The 27,826-nt window shown below is 38.5% G+C and overlaps 1 protein-coding gene across 1 annotated transcript in view; it reads left to right on the forward strand.

The window, feature by feature from the left end:
- Positions 1–27,826, forward strand: part of ctc1 (CTS telomere maintenance complex component 1) — a 78,323-nt gene that overhangs the window by 17,760 nt on the left and 32,737 nt on the right. Inside the window, exons 8-12 of the mRNA XM_060853173.1 lie at positions 7,561–7,787; positions 11,816–11,993; positions 15,538–15,738; positions 19,900–20,035; positions 21,224–21,338. Coding sequence (XP_060709156.1) covers positions 7,561–7,787; positions 11,816–11,993; positions 15,538–15,738; positions 19,900–20,035; positions 21,224–21,338 — 857 coding nt within the window. The remainder of the gene's footprint in view (positions 1–7,560; positions 7,788–11,815; positions 11,994–15,537; positions 15,739–19,899; positions 20,036–21,223; positions 21,339–27,826) is intronic.

Below are 27,826 nucleotides of genomic sequence, written 5' to 3' on the forward strand. Positions count from 1 at the left end.
AAATGGAAGGGCTAATGTGTTTAGCCTCTGGGTGTCTTTTAAACATCCTGCCAGGACCTTCAATCCCTCACTAACAACAATTTCCTACATCTCCTATCAACAGATTGTGAGCATAGAGACACAGGCAGAGATGAGCTGAGAACTGCACAGTTATGATTAAAAAAAAGCTAACCAATCCTGAATGCACTCAGATTGCCTGCCTGCCCCCAAATGTAGACTCCATATGGAAAATTCCTTTCTTTTTCTTTCTTGCTAGATTTTGCCACCTTATATGAACTTAAAAGGTAGGAATTGGAGTAGTCCACAAGGCGTGTCTACCATTCAATAAGGTCATGGCAGATTTGATTTTTAAACACAAATCAAAATTCCGCCCTATTCCTAATAACCTTTCACATGTCTTGCTTAGCCAGCACCTATTTGCCACTACCTTAAAAATATTTTGAGGCCTCCATTCCAGGGACAGTTTCAAAGACTTACAATCATCTGACAGATAACATTTTGCCTCACCTTTGTCTTAAATGGGTTGTATCGTATTTTAAAACAGTGATCCCCGAGTTTCAGATTTTCCTGCAAGAGGAAACGTCCTTTACATTTTCACCCTGTCAAGCCCTCTCAGGATCTTGTACGTTAAAGTCCAGTTGTCTCTTAACCTTATGAATTTCAGTGGATACAAACGTAGCCTATCCAACCTACCCTCATAAGACAACCTGCCTCAGTCACACAAACCTTCTGAATTGCTGCCTATACATTTGAGTTGTGTTTTTTTTATAAATAAAGAGACAAAGAAAGTACACATTACTCCAGTGCCCTGTATAACTGAAAGTATAACCTCCCTACTTGGGTATTCAATTTCCCTCTCAGTAAAGGTTAACATTCTATTAGGTTTCTGAATTATTTGCCATATCTTCAAATGGGCCTTTTAAAAGTCATACTTAATAACATGGAGATCCTTCTCCATTTTGGAGCTCTGCAATCTCTCATTATTTTACTCTTCTGCCAAAATGGACAATTTTCACATTTTCTCACATTGTACTTAATGTGCCAAATCAATGCCACTCACTTGACCTTTAAGTTCACACATGGGATGTGGGCATTTGCCTTGACCTGTGTCTTGTAGATCGTGGGCAATTTTTTGCAGAGAAGGTGAGTTATTCACTACAAGATTCCTAGCTTCTGTCATGCTCTTGCATCACCGTACTTGTATAACTAGTCCAGTTCTGTTTCTGATCAATGCTAATCAACATTGAGGGATTCAGTGATGATGCTACCATTGACTGTTAAGGGACAATGGTTAGGTTCTCTCATGTTGGAGATGTTTGTTACCCAGCACTTGTGTGGCATGAATATTACTTGCCACTTGACTGCTTTTTGCAGCCTCAACTTACTTTCCTACCTATCTTTGTGTCATCAGCAAATTTAGCAATCATACTTTTGGTCTCTTCATCAGACATTTACAGAAATTGCAAAGAGTTGAGGCACTGTCTCTGATCCCTGTGGCAATTACTCATTTCACCTTACTAACCTGAAGAAGACTTCTCTATGTCTTCTCAGTTTCCTTTTGGCTGGCCCATCATCTATTCATGCCAATGCATTAGTCCCTGTAGCATGAACCCTTTGTTTTCTTTGACATGGCACCTTTATCAAATGCCTTGTGGAAATCTAAGTACAGTGCAGGACATCCACTGACTCTCCTTTATCCACAACACAATATTTCAAATTCTGGCGTGGAACTTGAATGTACAGCCTTTGATTCAGAGGTGAGTGTGCTGTCAACTGAGCCAACAATGAAGCAGTGTGTTGCTTCTTTTAAATAACTTAAATGAATTGATTAAATTTGATTTCTCTTTCACAAAACCATGCTGGATTTGTGTGTTTATCTTGAACTTATCTAAGTGCTCTGCTGTAACTTCCTCAGGAACAGCTTTGAATATCTTCCCTATGACACTTACGCTAACTGGTTTGTAATTTTCTGCTTTCTGTCTCCCCATCCTTTTTTGTGTAAAAGAATTACATTATTTATTTTCCAATCTATTGAAACCTTGCCCATATCTAGTGAGTTTGGAAAATTTTAAAACCAATGCCACAACTATCTCAAAGGCCATTTCTTTAAGACTTAAGAATGAAGTCCATCAGGAACTGTCAGCTTACACTTCAAGAATTTGCTCACCATTTTCCTGATTGTAATTTTCCTGAGTTCCTCCTTCCCTTCCGTTTCCTGATTTATAGTTCTTTCTGAGATGTTACTTGGAACCTCTACAGCAAATACTAATGCAGAATACCTGTTTGATTAATCTGCAATCTTACTTTCCATTATTAATTCCCCAGAATCTCTTTATACTGTACAGGCAGTGTTAATCATCTTCAGCTATCCATAGAAACTTTTCACTGGTTTCATACTTCTCGGTAGCTTCCTCTTGTACTCTCTTTTTTAAACTTATATAAAACAGCAAAGAATGAAAAATATTAATATTTTGTTCAAACTTCATCTTACCTTTTTTTAATGTTTGTTACTTTTAGCTTTTTGTTTACTTTGTGGATGGTGTCGATGGCTTTTCTTTGGATATGTATCAGTATTTTGCATTATGGAATATCTCCTTAGATATCTGCCACTGTAACTGTTGATCCATCCCTTTATACTAATTTGCACATTCACTTTAGTCACCTCTGCTTTCGTGCACTCGTAATTGTCCTTATTTAAATTTTTAAAAATATTACTCACTCTTTTTCTCAAACTGAAAGTAAAAGTAAATCATCTTACGATCACTGCTACCTAGGGCACCTTCACTGTGAGGTCATTAATTAATCCTCGATTCTTAACCAATTACTGGATTTGGTATTGTGTAACTTCATAATGTGTTGTTCTACGAAATTATTCTTGAAACATTCTGTGAGCTGCTGATGTGGGTGACCTTTGTCCATTTAATTTATACACTGCATATGCTGATTGAAACCCTCCTGATTATTGTTGCAGCTTTTAGATGAACTCATTATTTCTTCCTTTTTGGACTCCACCCTACCATGTGATTTTTAAGGGCTTGTACATCACTCCTTCAAGTGACTTCTTGCATTTATCATTTCTCATCTCTAACCAAACCACTTTGACATCTAGTATTTTTGAACTTGAGTCATCCCTCTCTCTATTGTAATAAAACCACTGTTAATTAACACATCTGTCCTGCACTCATTATCCCTGTAGCTTGAATATTCTGGTTCTGGTCCTAGCTGTTGATTTACTTATAGATATCTACACTTTGCCCGTTGTCACAGTTTATCAGTTCCCATATTGATATCTTCAGCTATTGCCTTGTCTGTACTCTTTGACTACATGTTTCTAAACTTTTTATTCTCTTTCACCCAACTATTTGGTTTAATTTCTGTTGAGTTTCCCAAGTATGCAGCTCGTGAGAGCACCAGTCTGAGCATGGTTCACTTGACCTCTTATTGGTCAAAGTGCTCATGAATTAGAACTCACTTCTCCCACACCAGTCTTTGAAGCACACATTTGTTCCTTGATTCTGATTTATCCAATGCGAATTTTCATATGGCTCGGTGATAATCTAGACTATTTTTAATCTGTGTAATTTTGATGCCGAGCACCTCAACCAATTATGCCAAATCTCTCTCTCTTCATTTTACCTTTTGTGGTCCACTGTAGTTATCAATAACAATGACTGGATCCCTCCCCTTGTTAAGTTCCTCTCCAGCCCTGAAGAGATGTCCTGACCCCTACACTGGGAAAGCAACAGAACATTCTAGATACTCTCCCTTATTTGCAGAGAACACTCACTGCCCCTCATTATACTGTCAGGAGTTGCCATAACATTCTGGGTTCTGCCATAACATTCCCCTATTAGAATGGCTTCAATAACATGCTGCCATTAGATGGCTCCAAAAGAAATAGGAACAGAACCAGCTTCATTATTAAAGGGATCATGTCTGATCCAGCACTCTCCATCCAACACTTCACTCTCCCACCTTTTCTCCTTAACTCTTGACTCTTTTCTACTTATCAAGAATCTATCTATATCAGCAGTACACAAGAACTCTGCTGCTACGTTTATCTGTGGTAGGGAGATCTGAAGATGCGCAATCTTCTTCTGAGAGAAGAAATTAATTCACATTACAGTCTTAAATTTGGCACCCCTTTCCTCTGAGACTCTGCCCTCTGGCCCTGGATTCTCCCATAAAGGGAAACATTGTCTCTACAATTACCCTGCCAAGCCCCTTAAGAATCTTGCATTTCAATGAGATAAGCTCTTATTCTTCTAAATGCCAGTGAGTATGGTCCCATTTGTTGAGCTTTTGCTCTCAAAATGATCCCTCCATTCCAGTGAACCTTCTGTGAGCTATCTCCAATGAAGTTATACGTTTTCTTAAATAAGAGGACTAAAATTGCTCTCATTACTCCAATGTGCATATGTTCAGCTGTCCTTATATGGTTGCAGGAAGACTTAGAACATAGAACATAGAAGGATACAGCGCAGTACAGGCCCTTCGGCCCTCGATGTTGCGCCGACCGAATCCTACCTAACCTATACTAGCCCAATAACTTCCAAATGCCTATCCAATGCCCGCTTAAATGACCATAAAGAAGGAGAGTTCACCATTGATACGGGCAGGGCATTCCATGAACTCACAACCCGCTGTGTGAAGAATCTACCCCTAACATCTGTCCTATACCTACCACCCCTTAATTTAAAGCTATGTCCCCTAGTAACACCTGACTCCATTAGCGGTAAAAGGTTCTTAGTATCTACCCTATCTAAACCCCTAATCATCTTATACACTTCTATCAGATCTCCCCTAAACCTTCTCTTCTCCAATGAGAACAGCCCCAAGTGCCTCAGCCTTTCCTCATAAGATTTTCCTACCATTCCAGGCAACATCCTGGTAAACCTCCTCTGCACTCGTTCTAAAGCTTCCACATCCTTCCTATAGTATGGCGACCAAAACTGCACACAATACTCCAGATGAGGCCTCACCAGAGTCTTATACAACTGCAACATGACTTCAGGACTCCGGAACTCAATTCCTCTGCCAATAAAGCCCAGTACACCATATGCCTTCCTCACAGCACTATTTACCTGGGTGGCAACTTTCAGAGATCTGTGTACATGGACACCAAGATCCCTCTGCTCATCCACACTACCAAGTAGCCTACCATTAGCCCAGTAATCCATCATCTTGTTATTCCTACCAAAGTGAACGACTTCGCACTTAGCTACATTGAATTCCATTTGCCACATTTCCGCCCAGCTCTGCAACTTATCTATATCCCGCTGTAACCTACCACTTCCTTCCTCACTATCCACAACTCCACCGACTTTTGTGTCATCCGCAAACTTGCTTACCCAGCTTTCAAGTCCTTCCTCTAGATCATTTATAAAGATAACAAAAAGCAATGGTCCCAAAACAGATCCTTGTGGTACACCGCTAGTAACTGCGCTCCAAGATGAACATAATCCATCAACTACTACCCTCTGTCTCCTTCCAGCCAGCCAATTCCTAATCCAAACCTCTAATGTATCCTCAATGTATCCTCTTTGCTCTTGTACTCCAACCCACTTGAAATAAGGGCCTACATTCCATTCTGATTACCTCCTACATCTGCATGCTAGCTTTGAGTTCTGTGCACTACTTCCTCCAAAGTCCTTTGCAGTTTTTATCTGTTTTCCCTCATGTGTTCTGCATTCCACCCCCCCCCCCAACCCACAAATATCTAATCAAATTGAAGGAACCTCAAAACTATTGAATATTTGCAAAAGCTGGGGTTCCTCACAGTCTTTCCCTCTGCCCCTTTAGTAGCCTCATTTGCAGTCATATTCACCTGTCCCTGACTATGTCCAAATCAGAAAACCTTCTCCTAAAGGGGTGACTGCGTTCTGGTAAAAACCTCCAGTAACTTCTCCATCCATGATTTGGAGATGCCGGTGTTGGACTGGGGTGTACAAAGTTAAAAATCACACAACACCAGGTTATAGTCCAACAGATTTAATTGGAAGCACACTAGCTTTCGGAGCGTTGCTCCTTCATCAGGTGGTAGTGGAGGACTCAATCCTCACACAGAATTTATAGCAAAAGTTTACAGTGTGATGTAACTGAAATTATAAATTGAAAAATGATTTTTAACTTGGTCCTCCATCCATGTTTTGTTATATCTGCAGCTAGGCCTCCATCTGGTAAACTATAGACCAAAGCTCCTGACGAGGAGCAAATGCTTATTGCCAATATATTTTGTCCTGAATCAAGTTGCATGAAAGGGCTCCCATACGCTACAGCTGCGAAACATCAGCTGTTCTGCCACCTTTAAAAGTGTTTTAATTAACTAAGTTATTTTGCTCATTTAATTTCCTTTGTCTTAGTGCTCCTTACAATCATTTCCAATACTGTCTAAAACCTTAAGAATAGAATAGATCTTAATCACTTACCAGATATCTACTACACAGCTTCTTCCCTTCTAATGAAATAGAACCAATTCTGAGAGGGTGGAAGAGTTAGAAAAATTAAGGAACACCCCAAACCCAACTCCCATGAACATTATCCTGGAGTTACCATTGATCAGAAGTTTAACTGGACTACCATATAAATTTTGCAGCTTTACAGAAGACCAGAGGAAGGTAAATTTGTAGCAAATACTCACCTCCTGACTCCTCAAAGTTAATCTACAAGACACTGAATAAGGAGCATGATGGAATACCTTCCATTTGCCTTTTTGAGTACATCCATAAATAGATTCAAGAAAACTCTATAACAGCTGGGTCAAAGAACCTCTGATCAATATCCTGTTTAGTATCTTAAATGCTCACTCATTTAATCAATTTTTTTTTAATTTCAAAAATATACTTTATTCATAAAATATTTTGATGATCTGTACAATTGGTCAAGACATAAATCCGTAAACATTCCACTTCTTGGTATACAGAGACAGAGAAATCATTCATATATACAGGTCTGTATGATTATATATTTAGCAGGGGGGGGATCAGCGGAGCCCCCTTACTGCGTCGGACTCCTGTGCTTAGGCAGGCAGACATTACAAGGTGGTCTTTCCCCACTGCATGTGCGTGCTCCTTAACACCACAGTGAGTGTGCCTCCAGCATGAACTTTGCAGTGGCTCACTACCACCTTTAAGTTGGGTTGAGCAATAGATGCTGGTCTTATCATTAGTGCTTGCATCTTGTGCATTGCTAGTGACTCTTGTTTTTCACAAACTTTTTTTTTAAAAACAAAATAACATTTTAAGCTGTATAACACAAGGGCAAAGTGCTGGTGCTGTAGCTTTAATGATAACTATGTTGGAAGCAGTAAACTGGGTAATGCATTTAAATACATTCACTTTTTTTTAATCTTTGGATATTAATTGCATCACCTATATAATCAATTCTGGAAGCACAATGTCGGAGGGAATTAATTTCTTCACATCTGGAGGACGTTTGGTGCAGAATGTACTTGGAACTTTAATGGACAGTAAAGCTGAAGAGTTCTGTCGAAGAGTAAATATGTCATGGAAGTATCAGTGCTCTCATTGTACGTGAAAACTTGTAATTTTGTTTTTGTAGATTCATGATGCCCATGTGCACCGGAAGGTACATGAACATTTCCCACACATCATGCTTTGCTGCTGCCTGAGGAGTACTTTGGTGATCACAGAATTTTCTGGGCTTAGTACAGAATTTCAGCCCTTCTCTTCCAGTGGCAATCTCTACATCAGTTTGCTGTTCAAGTATAATCTGGATCTGCCCAATTATTTGTGGGTGGTTCACATTATAGAAACATTTACGCAAAGGTATCTATATAAATCTTTATGTACATACAGCATGCAAATGTACCATTATCTTAATTTAATATAATTTCCTTACCTTGAAAAGCTGCCCACATTTTAGATTAGGTTTGATTAGATTCTCTACAGTGTGGAAACAGGTCCTTTGGCCCAACAAGTCTACACCGACCCTCTGAAGAGTAACCCACCCAGACCAATTTCCCCCTGACTAATGCACCTAACACTATGGGCAATTTAGCATGGCCAATTCATCTAACCTGCACATCTTTGGATTATGGGAGGAAACCGAAGCACTTGGAGGAAACCCATGCAGACACTGGGAGAATGTGCAAACTCCACACAGTCGCCCGAGGCTGGAATTGAACCCGGGTCCCTGGCTCTGCGAGGCAGCGGTGCTAACCACTGAGCCACAGTGCTGCCCAATTTCTTTATTATTTCCATCATTGTCTTCTGAACTGTATAACCAAGTCAGCTTTGAAGACCAAAGCAAGGGAAGATGCAGTGGATATTTATAAAAATGAGTTGACTAGGATGTGACATGCATCTGTACATTGACAGCTTTATTACCATGTTGCAAACTGAAACGTTTTAAGTGCTTGAAATCTACTGAATGTCTGCAAAGGATTGTACAGGTAACAGTACCTGATACACTTTTTTTTTGTTTTAGGTATTTTTCCTTTGGACATAAACTACAATATTTTGAGAGACAATTTAATCTAGTTTTATTACAAGAATAAATATTCAAGTAATGATATGTGAATGCACTGATGTCCTTTAGTTTATATGATTGACTGCATCAATGGCTATACAACATAATCTCAGAATCATCTCTTTGTGTCTTATTAGCTCCATTTCCTTTTTTTAAGATGAGAGGATCAAAATATATGAAACGGGTACTTTTTACGGTATCTAAAAAATACCGGTAGTGCCAGTGGTCTCTTTAAAGACAAATATGTGCTTTGCAATGTTAAACAAGGAAGCTTTGCCTGTAGTGTGCACATAGTATTTGAAAATACTATCATTCTTAACTCACCTTCCAGTTCTCAATTTTAGCTTTACACCTCAACTGCAATTTTTTTAAGGTTTCTGACTCTTATCACTATGTCAGGCATGAAGTCAAATGACTCCCTCTAAAATCATTACTAGTTGCAGATGACACGAAAATTGGAAGTGGAGTGGACAGCAAAGAGGGTTACCTCAGGTTACAAAAGGATCTTGACCAGATGGGCCAATGGGCTGAGAAGTGGCAGATGGAGTTTAATTCAGATAAATGCGAGGTGCTGCATTTTGGGAAAGCAAATCTGAGCTATAGGGAGAGGTTGAATAGGCTGGGGCTGTTTTCCCTGGAGCGTTGGAGGCTGAGGGGTGCCCTTATAGAGGTTTACAAAATTATGAGGGGCATGGATAAGGTAAATAGGCAAAGTCTTTTCCCTGAGGTAGGGTAGTCCAGAACTAGAGGGCATAGGTTTAGGGTGAGAGGGGAAAGATGAAAGTTTGTGAGAAGATTTGTAGCTCGGGTGCTCGTTGTTGTGGTTCTGTTCGCTGAGCTGGGAATTTGTGTTGCAGACATTTCGTCCCCTGTCTAGGTGACATTCTCAGTGCGTGGGAGCCTCCTGTGAAGCGCTTCTGTGATGTTTCCTCCGGCATTTATAGTGGCTTGTTGCTGCCGCTTCCGGTTGTGAGTTACAGCTGTTCGCTGCAGTGGCCGGTATATTGGGTCCAGGTCGATGTGTTTGTTGATAGAATCTGTGGATGTCCCAGTTGAATTCATGTTGCTTGTCATCCGCGTGTGTGGCTACTAAGGATAGCTGGTCATTTCGTTTTGTGGCTAGTTGATGTTCATGGATACAGATCGTTAGCTGTCTTCCTGTTTGTTCTATGTAGTGTTTTGTGCAGTCCTTGCATGGGATTTTGTACACTATGTTGGTTTTGCTCATGCTGGGTATCGGGTCCTTTGTCCTGGTGAGTTGTTGTCTGAGAATGGCTGTTGGTTTGTGTGTTGTTATGAGTCCTAGTGGTTGCAGTAGTCTGTTCTTGATGTATGGTAATGTGGCTAGTCCTTTGGGTTGCGGCATGTCCTCATTCTGTTGTCCTTCCCTTAAGGTATCTGTTGATGAAATTGTGGGGGTATCTGTTTTTGGTGAATACATTGTAGAAGTGGTATTCTTCCTCTTGTTACAGTTCTCGTGTGCTGCAGTGTGTTGTGGCCCTTTTGAACAGTGTCTTGATGCAACTTCTTTTGTGTGTGTTGGGGTGGTTGCTTTCATAGTTCAGGACTTGGTCTGTGTGTGTGTGTGGCTCTCCTGTATACCTTTGTGGTGAATTCTCCTTTCAGTGTTCTCTGTATCATTACATCTAGGAATGGGAGTTGGTTGTCTTTTTCTTCCTCTCCAGTGAATCTGATTCCTGAGAGTGTAGCGTTGATGATCCGGTGTGTGTTTTCTATTTCTGTGTTTTTAATGATTACAAAAGTGCCATCCACATATCTGACCCAGAGTTTGGGTTGAATTTGCAGTAAGACCTTTTGTTCTAATCTTTGCATTACAGCTTCTGCTATGAGTCCAGAGATGGGTGAGCCCATGGGTGTGCTGTTGATTTGTTCATATATTTGGTTGTTGAATGTGAAGTGTGTTGTGAGGCACAGGTTCAGTAGTTTGAGTATGCAGTCTTTGTTGATACGTTCCCCATCTTGTTGGCTGTTCTGTATGTCCAGCAGGTTGGCTATTGTTTCTCTGGCTAGGGTTTTTGTCTGATTCCTTTTGATTTTGCCTCCTCACAGACGAATACTGCTGTTGTTAACGCCATGTATAAATGCAAGTGTGTATTTTTTATTTGAATTTCTTAGTAATTTTCTATGATGTTTCATTTCTCTTTGCAACATATGTATAGGATTAAGCCATAAAGTATGGTCATCTGCCATAAAATGCAGTTTTCTTAATTGGGGGGAAAATAACTAAAGAAATAGAAAGTATTAGCAAAGTCAACACACGTTCAGAGCTTGCTGTAAATTTTCAAAAGTAACTGTCAAAGTTAACTATAAGTTTGATATGCATTTTACATAAATAATGCCCAAGAAGCAGGCTTTTCAGAATAACTTGTGCAGAGAAAGTGTTATGAAGTTGTAGATATGTCCTGTACCTTTTAAGGGAGCTGAAAGTTCTGGCTGGTACAGTGTGCTGAAAAATTTAAAAATGTAACATCTGGTTATGAACAAATAGCTAGAGCTGCATTGTCATGGTGCGCAACAAATTCAGATTCAGCCAATCAGTTTAAATTATGTCCCAGATACCAAAATCCAATCAAATTTGAATTTTACTGTTTCAGATTACATCAAACCAATGGGCCGATCTGATGTTTTGGAGTAGATAAAATCGGGTATTTTGAATATTTTGAATAGAAAAGCAAAGAATAGCCAAGTGAGCAGAATAGCTCTCTGAAAGAAAGTCGTGTTACAGAAGATCAAAGATGACCTAGAGGAGCCTACAGAGGACGTTTGACATCCAGAGATGACTGATTTTGAAAATTGTTTTGCAGTAAATTTTAAGAGGGGATTTATTGGACCAGTATTGTAGAGTGGGAGGTAAAAATAGATTTAAGAGAAAGGAGTTGTAAATAGTTGTTTCATGTTCTCTTATGGACTTAAAAAATTAACAATGTTATTCTTTTCTTTAAATAGAAATATTTAGGATAGTTTTTTGCCACTCAATTTAGCAAATTACAGTGTGAGGTGTGCTTTTCTGTGTGTCTGGCTTAAATTAGCGGAAGGGTTTATCCCGTGTCCTAACAAAAGCATACTTTATAAATTCATCAATAGAATCTAATCTGAATAACCATACTTCAAAGTTTGTCATGTCCAGATGTGGCAAAGAGGGATAAAACATAATGGAAATTTTACTATTACTTAATTCTATTTATTTAGTTATACTGTTTGTACAAGGTTGGGACAATTATTAAATGAGGAACACTTAAACAAACCTATTACTATGGTTTTATAAGAAATCACTGTCATTTCTTTTTTCCTTTTTACATTGCAGGTTTTGCCCTCACTTCCTTCGAAAGCAGCACATCCTAATGTGTGATACTGAATCTGGAATTATTGGGATGTTTCTCAACTCTGTTCTGAAATATACCAGTTGGAAATTGGTAGCTAAATCTGAGCGGAACATCTACCAGGAGATATTGGCTCAGTCACATCAGTGTCCTCTTAAAGAGGTATGTATATATTCAATTTTGTCAGGTCATGTACAGAAAGTACCACACTTAAATACCAATTAAGACACTTGAAGAAATAATGGCCCAAATTATTTTCCCAGACTCTGTTGCTTTCCAACTTTCTTTCCTGATATTTATTCTTTAATAAGGGTACATAGCTTTTTTGGAGTCTCAGTAGCTATTTATTACCTTGTCCAGGAATGCTCTTCAGGAGACCACTGAAATTATGGAGTCCTTTCAAGACAAAATAACATGAGCTACAAATTTGAAATGTTGGCTGATTTTTATCTCCTCTGTAGCATGCAGAAAGCGACGCTAATTTTAATACCATTACAGATGCACCTTTTTACTTCCTGGATTTACTTTCATGAATTTTATCCTGGGCATTTCAACCCTGTCACGCACCACACCCTTCCTCAAACCCTTTGTTTTAAAGGTTCTCCTTAGAACCCAACTCTCTAGGATGTGTGACAAAAGTGGATCAATATCTTCTCAGCTTAGCAGCTGATTTTTGATTTCACTCCTGAAATACTTTGTCAGATTTTTGAGTTAAAGACGTGTTTAAATGCAAATAATATTGGTTGTTTTTAAGTTATTTGACTCAAGACAGTACATTTTGAAATTTGAAAATGTATCTGCTGTTTCTAACCTGCTTTTGCTGTAAGTCTTTATGTTCAGTATTGTTTTTCATATGTCTTGTAAGCTTTCAGTGCTCTATTTCTTCAGCAATTATTGTTGGTTGAAATAAACACACTTTGCTTTTGTGGCTTAAAGAACAAAGGATCTGCATTTATATGGTGACTTTCAAAGCCTCAAGGGATCTTAAATAGCATGACATATGAATAAAAGGTACAGGGAGGCCATTTAGAGCCTCTCACCTGCTCCATGTGATCATGTTTGGGTCAATTGTGACGTCAAATCCATGTTCACATGTACCCCAGAACCTTTAAGCATGGAGTTTGATAAGAATCTATCTACCGCTGCCTCAAAAATGTTTAAGGCATCTGCTTCCACAAGCTTTTCTTTGAAAGTTCCAAACGATTTGACCATCTAAGAGAATATCTTTCACCTCAGTTGTTTTAAATGAATAGCCCCAAATCTTTTTAACAGTTCTTGATTCTTCCATAAGAAGAAATATCCTCTCCACATCTACACTGTAAGACCCTTTGCAATGTTTTATGTTTCAATCAAGCCACCTTTTACTCTTCTAAATTCCATTGGATACGAATCAAGCCTGTCCAGTCTTTCTTCACAAAACATTCTGCTCATTCCATATATTAAACCAGTAAACCACCTCTGAACTGTTCTAAAGTATTTATATTTCTCCTTATAGAAGATGATTAATACTGTACACAATGCTTCAGTTAAGGTCTTACCAATGCCCTGTATAACTGAAGCATGACCTTGTTACTTTTGTATTCAGTTCCCTTTTAATAATTGATAACATTCTGTTGCTTTCCTAATTATTTACTGTACCTGCATGTTGACCTTTGTAGTTCATTCAGTGTACCAAGATTCTTCTACATCTTGGAGATCTACAGCTCTCACTGTTTTGATAATGTTTTTTCTTCCATCCTGTGAAAATGGACAAATTCAAGTCTTTCCACATTATATTCCATTTGTCACATTTTTGGTGATATCATATCTTTTTATAATATAAAGAACTGTGGATGTTGGAAATGTGAAACTAGCAAAAACATAAATTGCTGGAGAAAATTGCACAGGCAGCATCTTTGGAGAGAAAATAGAGTTGATATTTTGAGTCCAGTGACCCTTTAGAACATGTATCTTTTTGTAGCCTCCTTGTGTCCTCTGCAAAATCTAATTTCATACCAATCTTTGCCCAATTTGCTGATGATACAATCATATCTGCTCTTCCTCCATTTTATTTATAAAAGTCGCAAACAATTGAGGTCGCAATACCAGTTGCTGTCGCACACCACTCATTATATCTTGTCACCTTGAAAAAGACCATTTATGCCTACTCTCCACTTTCTGTTAACCAGCAATCTTGTTTTATGTTAATATGCTACCCCGACACCATGAGCTTTTATTGTCCATAATGACCTTTGATGTGGCACTTTATCAAAATTCTTTCTGAAAATCTATGTACAGTATATCCATTGGTTCTCCTTTATACATAGCATGTATTATCTCCTCAAAGTACTCCATTAGATTGGTCTAATATGATTTCACACTCATAAAACCATGTTGACCTTTTCCGAATTATTGTGTTTTTATCTGTGTGACCTGCTATAACTTGTTTAGTAATTGCTTCTAAACTTTTCCCTATGACAGATGCTAAGCTAATGGCATATAATTTCTTGCTTTCTGTCTCCTTTTCTCTGAATAAATCTGCTACATTTGCTATCCTCCAATCTAATGAAAATGTTTTTGAATCAAGGAATCTTGACAAAGTTAAAACCAATATTATCAACTATCTCCATGCTCACTTTTTAAATTAATATCCTACTATGAAGTCCATCAGGACCTGAGACATGTCAGCCCACAACCCTAACAATGTATTCAGTACCAATTCTCTGGTAGTTATGATCTTCCCGAATTCCTCCCTCCCTTACATTCATGATTTATCACTGCTTTTGGGAATTTACTTTCATCTATCATTTCCTTATTTTCCATTTGTAAAACTCAATCTCATTTTCAATATGACCAATGGTCACTTTATTAATCCTTTTCTTCAAATATATATAGAAAGTCTTGCTTTTTGTATTTTTACATTTCAGGAGGGCATTCTCACTTAATGTATTCTAATTAACTACTTATTTAATCAGTTTTAAATTTTCTTATGTTTATATTGGTTTAGCCTTACTGCTAGTTACTCAAGTTTGAACCGTAGTCATTTACCAGAAACTCCTAAATAACTGGTTGATTTTCCTGTAGCATAGTAAGAATAAATTGCTGAGGCTGAAAATGTTTTGGAAAAGCAACAGAATAATCTGTTTTTAAATATGTTAATTGAAAACTATCTTTCTAAGAGAACAACTAGCGTTTTAACAATTCTAAAAATTATAGCTATGATAATCCAGCAATCCTTCAATGCTGCCTGAAAGTTTGCACTCTGATCTCTGATGTGGAATCTGAAATTCCAGTCATTTGACTTTGAGGGAGGACTGCTACCTATTGAACCAACCTGACACTTTTCTTTTTATTTGTTATTTTACCAACCACTAATGTGATTTCATTGGTGGCACTGTGGTTCAGTGGTTATCACTGCTGCCTCACAGCACCAGGGTCCCAGGTTAGACTCCAGCCTCGGGCGACTGTCTGTCTGTCTGTGTGGAGTTTGCATATTCTTCCCATGTCTGTGTGGATTTCCTCGGGGTGCTCCGGTTTCCTCCCACAGTCCAAAGAAGTGCAGCTTAGGTGAATTGATCATGTTAAATTGCCCATAGTGTTAGGTGCATTAGTCCGGGGGAAATGGGTCTGGGTGGATTATTCTTCGGAGGGTCGGTGTGGACTTGTTGGGCCAAAGGGTCTGTTTCCGCACTTTAGGGAATCTAATCTAATATTTGTTTTTCTTTAGATCTCTCAACCAAATTTTCCATGTCAGAGTATTTCATTATCAGAATTGCTATCTCTTACTGAAGAAAGAGCCTGGAGATCTCTCAACATGTCCTCCTTGTTGCCAGATGACGAGATCAAATACTTGATAGCTCAGCAGCTTAACAGTAAGCTTGCTTGGTCATTTGAAGTTTCAAAACCTGAAGATTTTCAGCCTCAAATGGTACTTTATTGTTAGTAACATTTACTTTTCAACATCTGTAATGTCATATCTTTGATTAATAGTTTAAGTCTTTATGATGTGATGTACTGATGTGAGTGCGACTTCTTTGGTCCAAAGATAGGAGACATCAAATGGTGCTTTGTGAGCAGGAAAGTTACCGTGTGCAGTTAGCACTGAGCCGATTGGGTCTGAAGGCCCAGTTTTTATTGTAAGTCTTTGCTATGCCAGTCAGGCAGTGGGTGAAATGCTATAATTAGCTTCCATATCCCTGAGTTTGGGAGAGTTGGAAATAGGCTTAAAACGCCTATTCCTAATTACTGTTAATGCATCCTTTTTTGCTCAGTATGTACATTTTGATGTTGCTTAGGACGTGGATGAGTTTGGTGCCTGCAACCCCCACATCTTTCAACATTGTGGATTAGTATGCTGGTACTTGTGAATGTAAAGGATGGTCAATTGGATAAGCTTTTGTAAGCAGCTGTGTTTGTCCCATGACCATTGCATTAATAGTGCAAGAGAAAACAGGAAAACAAAACTTATTGAAGTAATCTACTCTCGCCACAGGATGGCTCTATGTTGAGCTGTACTGAATTTGTTTTAATGCTTGATTACCTGAAAATTTAAGGTGTACTTATTTTTGGTGTAATGCTACCCAATGCTTGAAATAGGTATTGCAATATTAATGTTCAGTGGATGTTCTAAAAATTGTAGCTATGACGACTAGCTATATTGGCTGGCCAGCGTGCAACAATTTCATCCTCAGCAAAAACATATTTTCTTTTGGTGGAAATGACAGTTTATGCAAATAAAATCTTTATTTTCCAGCTTCACTGAAGAGATGGCACACTGTGCCTATTGGCTGCCTCATGTGTTGTTATAATATGCAATGATTATCTGGCTTGGAAAGAAAAGGTCGTAGGGAGAGAAAAAAGTGGCTCAAAATAATATTTAAAATGTCCCTTTGATTGCTAGACTTAATACCTTCCACTCAATACTGGTTACGGACCATTTAGCTCTCAAACAAAATAGCCTGGGTTGGGTATTGGCATGAGCCCTGTTCCTTGAGCCTTTCTGTATCGAAGCTGGAACTTACCACTGCAGTTTGCTGTTGGGGACATTGGCAAATCATGGTGCTTCTCTTAGCCTTTTTCCAATAGTCCACAAGATTGACTTGTTATCATTTCTCCTGCTTTTGCCCTTTATCGTAAACTTTGACTCTTTAATACTGTATATCCCAATTTTAAAAATCAACTTGTAACATGCCATTACAAAATAACTTCATTTTAAGGCTCTGGTTATTTCACAACCAACTAGATATTTGTGACATTGTCAAATTCCCTGACTGTATGGCCATAATAACATTTGTTGTTCAAATTAGAATGCATTTAAAAATGCGCTGCACTGTAACTGCAATTATGGAAAACTTGCCATCTGAATTATAAGATAAAAGAAGACCATGATGTGAAATTTTGATTTGCTTGTGCAAACTTTCAACCAAATGAGATTAGCTTTGAAGACTGAATAAAACTGCCTCAAAATGTCTGTATTTGGTAGGCTAAATACAACAGATTGGAGAATGTGTGAAGTCATTGCATTTGACTTCACATATGGTTGATTAAACATTTTGAACCTTAACCTCAAAATGTTCTGCTCTCACCTCAATGGATAATAACCTGGCTTGTCTTGAATTATGTATTTTATATTCTTAAATATTTGTGTTTACTGTTCTAACTAATTGAACAATAAAGAAAAACAGTTAAGAATCTGAAGTTAGAATCCAGAATTGCACAGAGATTGTTAGCATCTTTAAATGGAACAAGTAGTTTGACATTTTGATTACAAATTAACCTCCTTAGAACTGAACCTGGGAGCTTTGCTAGTCATTACCATTTTATTTATGATTTCCAGCTCTTGCTGTCAATCTAGTTTAACCCACTAGGTGTCTGCTATACATTGGAGTCCCTTTCTTTGTTTAACTCAGCGTTTGAATGTTAGAAGTCCAGGACATAGTGTCAATTGTTTTCCATTTCCAATCCAGTTCAATCCAGACCCAGAAAGGCAGAAATAATTTCTTGTTTAGGGTGCAGGTTTGCTGACCGAGCTGTAGGCTTGATATCCAGACGTTTCATTACCTGGCTAAGTAACATCACCAGTGGCAACCTCCAAGTGAAGCGAAGCTGTTGTCTCCTGCTTTCTATTTATATGTTTGTCCTGGATGGGGTTCCTGGGTTTGTGGTGATGTCATTTCCTGTTCGTTTTCTGAGGGGTTGATAGATGGTACCTAGATCTATGTGTTTGTTTATGGCGTTGTGGTTGGAGTGCCTGGCCTCCAGGAATTCTCTGGCATGTCTTTGCTTAGCCTGTCCCAGGGTAGATGTGTTGACCCAGTCGAAATGGTGGTTTTTTTTCTGTGTGTAGGGCTACGAGGGAGAGAGGGTTGTGTCTTTTTATGGATAGCTGGTGTTCATGTATCCTGGTGGCTAACTTTTTCTTCCAGTTCGTCCTACGTAGTGTTTGTGGCAGTCCTTGCATGGAATTTTGTAGACAAAACAAGATAGAAGAGACATTTAACATCATCAACAACACCCTCCCAGGCATAAAGTTCACCAAGGAGGAAGAAACTGACAACAAACTCGCATTCCTGGACTTCATAGTCAAAGGAACGGACAACGGGGAACTACAAACCTGCGTGTACAGAAAACTGATCAACACTGACCAAATACTTAACTACACCAGCAACCAGCTCAACACACACAAACGAAGCTGTATCAGAACACTATTCCAATGACCCACCACATACTGCAGCATAGACGAACTTCGGAAAACAGAGGAGAACCACCTATGCAACGTATTCAACAAGAACGGATACTCAAAAAATACAGTCCGCAGATTCCTCAAGAACAAACCACGACAAGCAGACCAAACACCGCCAGAAACCCTAACCACCTTACTATACATCAAAGAAGTTTCAGAAATGTCAGCCAGACTACTAAGACCCCTCGGAATCCTAGTAGCAAACAAACTCACCAACACTCTCAAACAAAAACTAACAAACGTAAAAGACCCAGTACAACCCATGGACAAAACCAACGTCATCTACAAAATTCCATGCAAGGACTGCCACAAACACTACGAAGGGCAAACAGGAAGAAAGTTAGCCACCAGGATACACGAACACCAGCTAGCCACAAAAAGACACGGCCCTCTCTCCCTCGTAGCCCTAAACACTGAGAAAAAAAAACACCATTTCGACTGGGTCAACACATCTATCCTGGGACAGGCTAAGCAAAGATATGCCAGAGAATTCCTGGAGGCCTGGCACTCCAACCACAACGCCATAAACAAACACATAGATCTAGGTACCATCTATCAACCCCTCAGAAAATGAACAGGAAATGACATCACCAGAAACCCCAGGAACCCCATCCACCACAAACATATAAATAGAAAGCAGGAGACAACAGCTTCGCTTCACTTGGAGATCGCCACTGATGATGTTACCTAGCCAGGTAATGAAACGTCTGGATAGCAAACTTAGAGCTCAGCGAGCAAACCTGCACCCTACACCTCAACCTGAGCCACAAACCTTGCATAATTTTTTGTTATATCATTTCTTTGCTCTGAGACAAAATATTGCAATTTTTATAAGGCTATTGCCCTGATATATAGTGAGAATCCTAGTGGAAGAAATGATTGGGTGTAGCAGTGTCAGTCAGCTCACTTGTGGATTTTACTAAATTCCAATGGAACATTTAAAGTAAGAAAAATTGCACAACACTCCACTCGGAAATATTACTTGTTCTTCTCCCATGTTGGACCATCTAACTTAACTATATTAATTGGACTCCTCTCCCGTTTCCTGGTGTATAGAAGGCATTTCTTTAGGACATAAGCAAGGTGATGTGATCTCTGCTGAATAATCTTTTGGTCACATAGCTTTCAAAATAAGACTTTCCCGGTTAATCACGTTCTCATACTTTGGTGCACAGTTATTATCCAAGGATGTTAACTAATACTGCTGAAAAAGATGTTGTATCCCTTTTTGTTATTTCAAGGGAAGATAGGACAGTGTCAAACGGACTTTTGTGTTTCCATTATCTCTTTTCAATGAATCCTTGTGGAAAGAAGAATGTTCAACTTGCTAATGTTCATTTGTTTCAGATACTGCATGGTATCTTCCAGGCAAATTACAGAACTGGTCATTTGCAGCTTCGAGACACTTCGGGTACGTTGGACTGTGTTGTACTCGACTCTAATGAAGTGAACCAAATTGCTTTTAGTGACACTTCATATTTGGGTAAGAACTTTGCAATTACAGTCTGGTTTTATTTATTGGAATGCACTGGGGAGTCATTTAAAAAAAAATTGTTACACTGAAATATCTCTAATTTCTTTTATTTTGGAAAAATACTGAGTATTCAACCTGCATGTTCCAAGTGTCAAAAGTGGGAAAATGGGAGTTGAGATTTACTGTTTGATCAAATATTATTGTCTTAAGGATAGCAGCAGTTTGCAAACAACAAGAAGATATCCCTATTCAGATCATTTCATCATATGGGACACTGAGAGTCATACAGATGTACAGTACAGAAACAGACCCTTCGGTTCAACTCATCCGTGCCGACCAAATATCCTAACCTAACCTAGTCCCATTTGCCAACACTTAGTCTATATTCCTCTTCATATTTCCTATTCATATACCCTTCCAGGTGCCTTTTTAAATGTTGGGATTGTACCAGTCTCCTCCACTTCCTCTGGCAGCTCATACCATGCACGCACCACCTTCAGTGTGAAGCAATTGCCCCTTCGGTCCCTTCTTTTAAAATCTTTCCTCTCTCACCCCAAACTTATGCCCTCCATGTCTGGACTCCCCCAAACCCAGGGAAAAGCTCTTGTCTATTTACTAAACCAATGTCTGTACAGGTTGAGACTACACAAATTCAACTTAATAGACTGAATATTTCTGAAGAAAACACTCAGCAAAAAAAAGCCTATAACATGAAGGTAATGGTAAAGTCACAGACTGCTTTCTCATTCGAGAGGTGATTGGTGGTGGTTTAACATGAGCATCACCACACCTCGAGTGAGGGACGAAGTTGATAAGGAGAGTCCTTCATGATAACCTCATCCATTTTAGGAACTGAACTTGCATCACTCTGCATTACAAACCAACTGTTGAGCCAACTGAGCTGATCAATATCTTATGTTATAATTAATAAGCAAACCAAACCATATGTCTGATGTACTCTTACATCTACAATAAAATAACAAGAATCCAACCCTATATAACACAAATTGGAAATATGTACATGAAATAACAGTAGAGACATATGGAAATACAGCAAATCTGTCAATGTTAAGAAAGAGAACAGTTGGAATGACAGCTTCTTTCCCATGCCCAAAATTATTTCTGTAGTGTTGGTGTTGTCTGTATTATCCGCCTTCACTTTCTGCTCAGAATGAGAGTTTCTGTTTTTCATTTCAGACTGTTTGGTGCAGCTGCAGAAATACCAACTGGTTTCAGAACGATTCATTCATAGTGAGTTCCCTTCATCAAAACAACTTGATGATCCAAGGTTTATCAAAGAGAAACACACCAGGTATGTGTGTTGTGAAGTGCTTTAGAAAAGTTCAGAAAATTAATGTCAATTTTAAAGCTCCTAGTCTACTATAGAGAGGATTTTAAATTGCCTGTATTCATGAGTTATACTGGGCTGTAACCATCAAGAATAGAAATGGACTGAGTAGGAAAACCTGTCAGGAATACTATTGTTATGAAGTTTGCAATTTATCAAACATTGGTGGTTGAACAATTATTTACATCTTATTTTAATCTATATGCATTACTAAGGAGTGAACAAGGGGAGGAGATGTACTACTGGTTCTTACAGACCAATACCTTCCTGCAAATGTGAAGTCAGGGTGAGGTACAGTCTGGATTGTATCTTCTGAAAATATTTGCGCTATTAAAATGAGTTCGAGTTTCTCCTTGATATTGCCCAGCTCTGTATAGAATACATTACCTGGGCAACTGTGGGCACAATTTTGAATATGTTCAATGTTAGAACAAACTGTCTTGAAAATATTGGGATTATGCAGTGTGCGTAGTGTCCAGAGATCATTACACCAGACCCATATCCATTTCCTTTCAGGATTGTGGAGCCAATTCTGAACTTAAAGATCTTAGCATGTGAAGGGAGATCTTAGATCTTGTAGGAATTTGATATGCTCCCTTCACATGCTGAAAGATCTTTAACTCAGAATTGGGCTTCGTGGTCCAGACCTCGAGAAGGCGTGTTAAAAAGGGAGCCTACTCCTGATTCTTCTCCAGCAATTCCTAATGATTGATTTTTTTTTTAATCAATCTGTTTGGATGAATCCAGACTCCATACCACTGCCTTGCCCCTATCTTTATATCTTTGTATCTTCCTTTACTTCAAATATTTGTTTACTTTGCCCTAAAAAGTGAAATAGCCTTTGCCTTAGCACATCCTTTGCAAAAGAAATGTTGAATTCCATTTTGCATTGGTAACAATTTCCGATAGAAAATATTTCCCTATCAAACTACAATTTGAATGATGTCTCTACTAATTCATACCTGGCCTTCATCTGTGCAAGTAGAAATAGACTCAGCCTCTCATCCTCCATCTTTGTAACTTGTTTCCCAATTATCGTGTTACCTTGGTGAATCTAAAGTTTACATTCTGTGTTTAATGTCAAGCCTTGAGAAATAACCCATTCATAATATTCAACTGAATGTATTGTTATGGCACTAATAAGACTATCAGTCTTTGAAATAAACGATGCTAATTGAGTCACAATGAGTAAGTGCCATCTACCAAGTACACTCTTAACAATTTTGCTATCCAATGCATAAGAAATGTGGTAATGAATTACTTTCTAAAGAGCAATCTGCTCAAATGTGAATATATTGATGTTGTCTCAACACTTTGATACATAACTGCTATTGGGGATCAAGTCAGTAAAAGCCGCTAGTAGTATGCTGCATGCTATTGCGGTGGAAACAAATTGTGAACAATTTGACTCTGTTACAGTTAATCATTCTACTCTGTTGGAAAAGTCAGTTTTTGATTAGATATGAGAAAAATGTCAATTAATTAGAAAACGTGTTATTGTGAAAACAATTCCATAAAGGTTAAAGATGATGTAAATATTGTCATTTGAGATGTTTTACAAATACTGAAGTATCTTAGTGTCTCCAAAAACTGGTCTACCTTTTGAGTGTGATGTGCCCAATTTTGCAAAAACCAGCCTCTGCTACTACAAAAATACTGTTAATCCCTTTCTAAATTTCATCTGTATTCATTTCAAATCATTCTTTTTAAATGATTTCTGTGACAAAGTATGTCTTGATAATTACCATTTAAGGAAGTGTGGATTTGATTTCATGTGTTTGTGTCGCTTTAAATTCTTCATGAAAATCAAAATCATAGATTTAAAAAAGAAATTTAGCATTTTGTGATGTGATACAAAGCATCTCTTTGCAGCAGTACCCATCCAGGCAAGTGGAGAAGTCCATCAATTTCCTGATGTGATCCTTGGAATTTAGTTTATGGCAAGGTGCTGAACCATTCATCAGTATGTCAGTCTGTACAGATCAAGTAGCCATAAAGTTGATCTTGCTTGTTCGGTGCAGTTCATTCCTGGTTAATTGTTTGGGACTTGACAGTGGAGGTACCGTTGAATTTCAATTGGAGATAACTGAACTTTTTCTTATTTCCAAAAACATTAGCCAATAACCAGATAATAAATAAATTCTGCTGTAGACTGGCATGGACTTCATTGGAAGACTTGTAAATGCTGTAGGATTTTCAGTTGTTTTCCTGGCTTGCTTAAGAGAGGCAGCTTGGAATAGTTGAGCTGAGGTAGAATGGCAAAAAGCTTAATCTCTGTCCTTCATCCACATTGTGTTGAGCATCAGGTTCAGGGACTGCCAAACAAATTAGTACCTGAAATAAAGTAGCCATCACTTTGTGCAGGGGCTATGGCAATACATTGCCTTCTTATGCTACACCTCCCTGAAACATTTTATAAGATTAAATATCTTAATGTATCTTCATCTGGTACGGTGTTGGATTGATGTGATGTTGGTATACAATCTTGTTAACCACTTTACCCAGATAAATCATTGTCTTGATTTTGTTTTTGTTTCTGGGAGTTAATAGCCTATGTGAATCGAGCTAAATTTCAACATCTTGGGATAAACTAATCACAATCCCCTCCAGGTGAAAATGTCAAAAACATGATAAATACTCTAATTGAGGAGTGAATCAAATCAGATTTTTAATCTGAATTACTCTGCTGGATAAAATATGATACACTGCATTTAAAAAAAAAAGCTAGCCTCCAATTTATCATAAACTACAGCTCTCTTTTTTTTCCCTCAGCTATCCCTTGCTGTTCAGTGTTCCATGACCTGATACTTTCCTGTTTCTATTTATTTTTTTTCTCCCATGCCACTGATCAGTGGCCTGCAGAGCCTTGCAAAGTTGCCATGTTTTAAGGTCAACACTACCCCACAACTGCCAAAACTAAGAAATTAGCTTTGATATTGAAACCTCTTAATTCAAAACTGCTAGTTGCAGATTGAAATGCTCCAAGTGTAAATTCACTGAATTGACTAAAGCAATGAGTAGACTAATCCATCTGGTCCAAGAAATTTCCAGTTCTGTACCTGTAGTGTTTGCTGTGATCTTGGCTCAGTTTCCAGTTGAGAAGTTAGAATTGTTTAGTACAATTTTGACAAAAAAAAACAGCCAGTGTTTCAAAATTAAAAGCCAGAATTATGATGCAGAATGTATTTGGTTATTTTAATGGAGAGTGAAGACTGGATGTGATGACCTTGCACTTGAGTAACACCATGCATTTATTTAAAGCATGTAGCATTGTAAAACAACCCAAGATGCTTCACAATGTTATCCAACAAAAAAAACTGTATCAAATTAGGTGTTAGGAATAGTGAAAGAGGTAGATTTAAAGGAGCAGAAAGAGAAGTTGAAGGGAATTCCAAAACTTTATGGCCTAATGTTGAAAATACTACTGCTTACAGAGAGATGAAGATACCAGGAGATGTGCATGAGGCCTGAGTTAACTGGAAATGTTGGGGTTCGAAGGCAGCAGAGAAAGGAAGGGAAATGCTGTGGAGAGATTTGAATTCAAGGATCAGGATTTTAAAATCTGATGCCTTGGCTCAGGAACCCATGTAAGTTCGCATGTATAGGAGTTAAGTAAGAAGTGTACTTGGTTAGGATGTGGTGAGTGGAGTTTTGAATGATCTTGTATCAATAAAAACTGGAAAACGTTGGATTGGCTAAAGAACTGTAAAATAGTTTGAGTTTGAAGATAACGGAAACAGGGATGATGATTTCAGCTGCTGATGCATATTGTTTTCGAGGTGGTAGTTGATAGCTTTTCTGATGATGAAGAGATGAAATCCAAAGCTCAGCTCAGTGAACTACAATGCTCAGATTGTAAATAATCTCAGCCTGAGGCCTGGACAGAAAAGCACAAACATTTGGCTACAGAATGAAGGATTGTGTTTTGAATTGAAAGTGATGGCTTCAATTTTCTAAATTTTTTTTAACTGTAATAAATTTTAAGCCACATCCAGAACTGAATGTCAGACAAACAGATTGACAACATAAAACAATAGAAGGGCAGCTCAGTGTTTAGCACTGCTGCCTACCAGCACTAGGGACCCAGGTTCGATTCCAGCCTCTATTGACTGTCTGTGGTGTTTGCACATTCCCATGTCTGTGTGGGTTTCCTCCAGGTGCTCCGGTTTCCTCCCACAATCCAAAGATGTGCAGGTTAGGTGAATTGGCCATACTAAATTGCCTATAGTGTTAGTTGCATTAGTCAAGAGTACGTATGGGAATGGGTCTTGGTGGGATACTCTTCAGAGGGTCGGTATGGATTGTTGGGCTGAAGGGCCTGTTTCCATACTGTAGGTAATCTAATCTAAAAGGTCAAATGAGGTGATGGTGAGGTAGAGCTAGGTATCATCTATATTCAGAAACATATTTGTATTACAACTTCTATGGCTGTGTTTTTGGAAGATTGCTCTAGGGGAAACCTTGCTCAGTGTGGAAATTTTTGAGGTTTCACAAGTAATGGGTGAGGGATGTGGAGCAAATCTGTTGTATGAGATTCTCTCCGTACGACTGTTTAGGGAAGCGTGTAATTGGGTGACAGCAGTCCTTCTCAACTGGGCAGTAAAGAACGTTTGAAAGAGGATAGTTTAGTCAAATATATCAGGCTGAAAACACACTATGTAAGATGAGGAAAATAATGCAAAGTCTTACAATTATTAATTGTGATTTCAATTAGGGCTGTTAGCACTGTGGCGGGGGGAAAAATCTGATTGGAGAGAGACTATTGTGACGCTCCTTGTCAGAGCCAGTGCATGGGGAGATAGCCTTTGAAGAAAGGAGAAAGTCAGCTTCTTTGGAATTGTGTAGTCTGTGAACAAGTTATTGCAAAGTCGCTCTTTCATTTTGAGGGATTTCTTCATTTGTTTGTGGAAATGTTGCAGGGTTTAGAATTTTGTGAGCACCAGATGAAGTAACATCTATGCTTCTTGTCCTCCACTGCTAATCTGATCCTGCTACACTGTTGTCCATAATGCTTCCCTTTATTAACTAGATGCTGTGGAATGGAGTTGAATGGAAAGATCTTAAATACTGGAAACAAAAAAAATGTACACTTCTGTAATCCCTAAGAGTAGTACAGTGAATTAAGTACTTAGAATATGCTGTTGTAATGCATCAGAATAGATTTGTGCACACGAAGCTCCCTCAAATGACGCTGACTACCTGTTTTCATGAAAGTGCTGGAAGTATTCACTTGGTCTGTTATCAGAAAGGAGGCAGGTGGTATTTAGGTGACCCAGTTTTCAAGTTGAACTGACAGAGTTCACTTCTCGTGGGTGGAGAAATTGGCCTCAACATGCATACATAGGTTGAGAATTATAGAGGCAGACCATTCAGCCTATTGAGTCCACACTCCCCTTTCAAACAACAACCCATCCAGACCCTAACCCTCTAACCCTGCATTTCCCCAGGCTCGTCCACCTGGCCAACACATCTCTAAACATTTATGAGCAATTTAGCTTGGCTAATCCACCTAATCTGAACATTTTTGGATTGTGGGATGAGCACCCAAAGAAAACCCATGCATATGTGCCGAGAATGTGCAAACTCCACAGTCACCTGAGAGTGAATTGAACCCAGATCCCTGGCACTGAGGGGCAAAATAAGTTGAGAATTCAATTATACATGTGCCAAACAAAATCTACAAAAGGCCAGCTGCCTTAAAAGGTAGCTTTTACTCGGTTTACAAAAATTAATCTCTGCCAAGCATAATTATATTTGAGATATGTTCACACCTGAGTCATTAGTTATGTTGTGTGTAAAGGAGTTGCCATTGAGCTCAGAATCGGGTAAAGTATTGATTTTCCCTAAGTATGTAAAGACTAATATCTGCCAAATAATCCATGAACATTCACCACTGTGAAGAATTATTGTTTAGCAGATGCTTCCTTGGACCCATCTCCTGCAGAATGAAGTACAAAGGAAAACTTGCATATATAGTATCTTTCATAACCTATTGACATCCTGCGCGTTTTATAGTTAATAAATGTTTAAAACGTGCTAACTGTTGTAATGTAGGGCTCGCGACAGCTCCGAGAAACAAGTGACAATAGCAGGATTATCTTTTTGTTGTGTTGAGGGACGCAGGGATAACTTGCCCTGCTGCTATTTTTAAACAGTGCGTTTCAGGAGAGGAAGCAGGATTTTTTTTTACTGTTTTAGAAAAGCAATTATTAATATTTGCTTGTGTAATTCTCTGATTATATTTCAAATGCATGCGTGAATACTAGATTACGTGAGTTTAAAATGTGATTTAAAAATCGACTGCAGTCAAGCAGACGAGGTTTCAACTGAGGATTAGCATGATAAAAATTTGAGTTTCATTCATACATACTCTTTGAATACCTAATAATTTATAGAATAATGCATAGACATTACATGTCTTGGTGAAAAGCATACTGGTCAAACCGGTTGTT

Source organism: Hemiscyllium ocellatum, chromosome 39 (assembly GCF_020745735.1).
Source record: "Hemiscyllium ocellatum isolate sHemOce1 chromosome 39, sHemOce1.pat.X.cur, whole genome shotgun sequence".
Classification (NCBI taxonomy): domain Eukaryota; kingdom Metazoa; phylum Chordata; class Chondrichthyes; order Orectolobiformes; family Hemiscylliidae; genus Hemiscyllium; species Hemiscyllium ocellatum.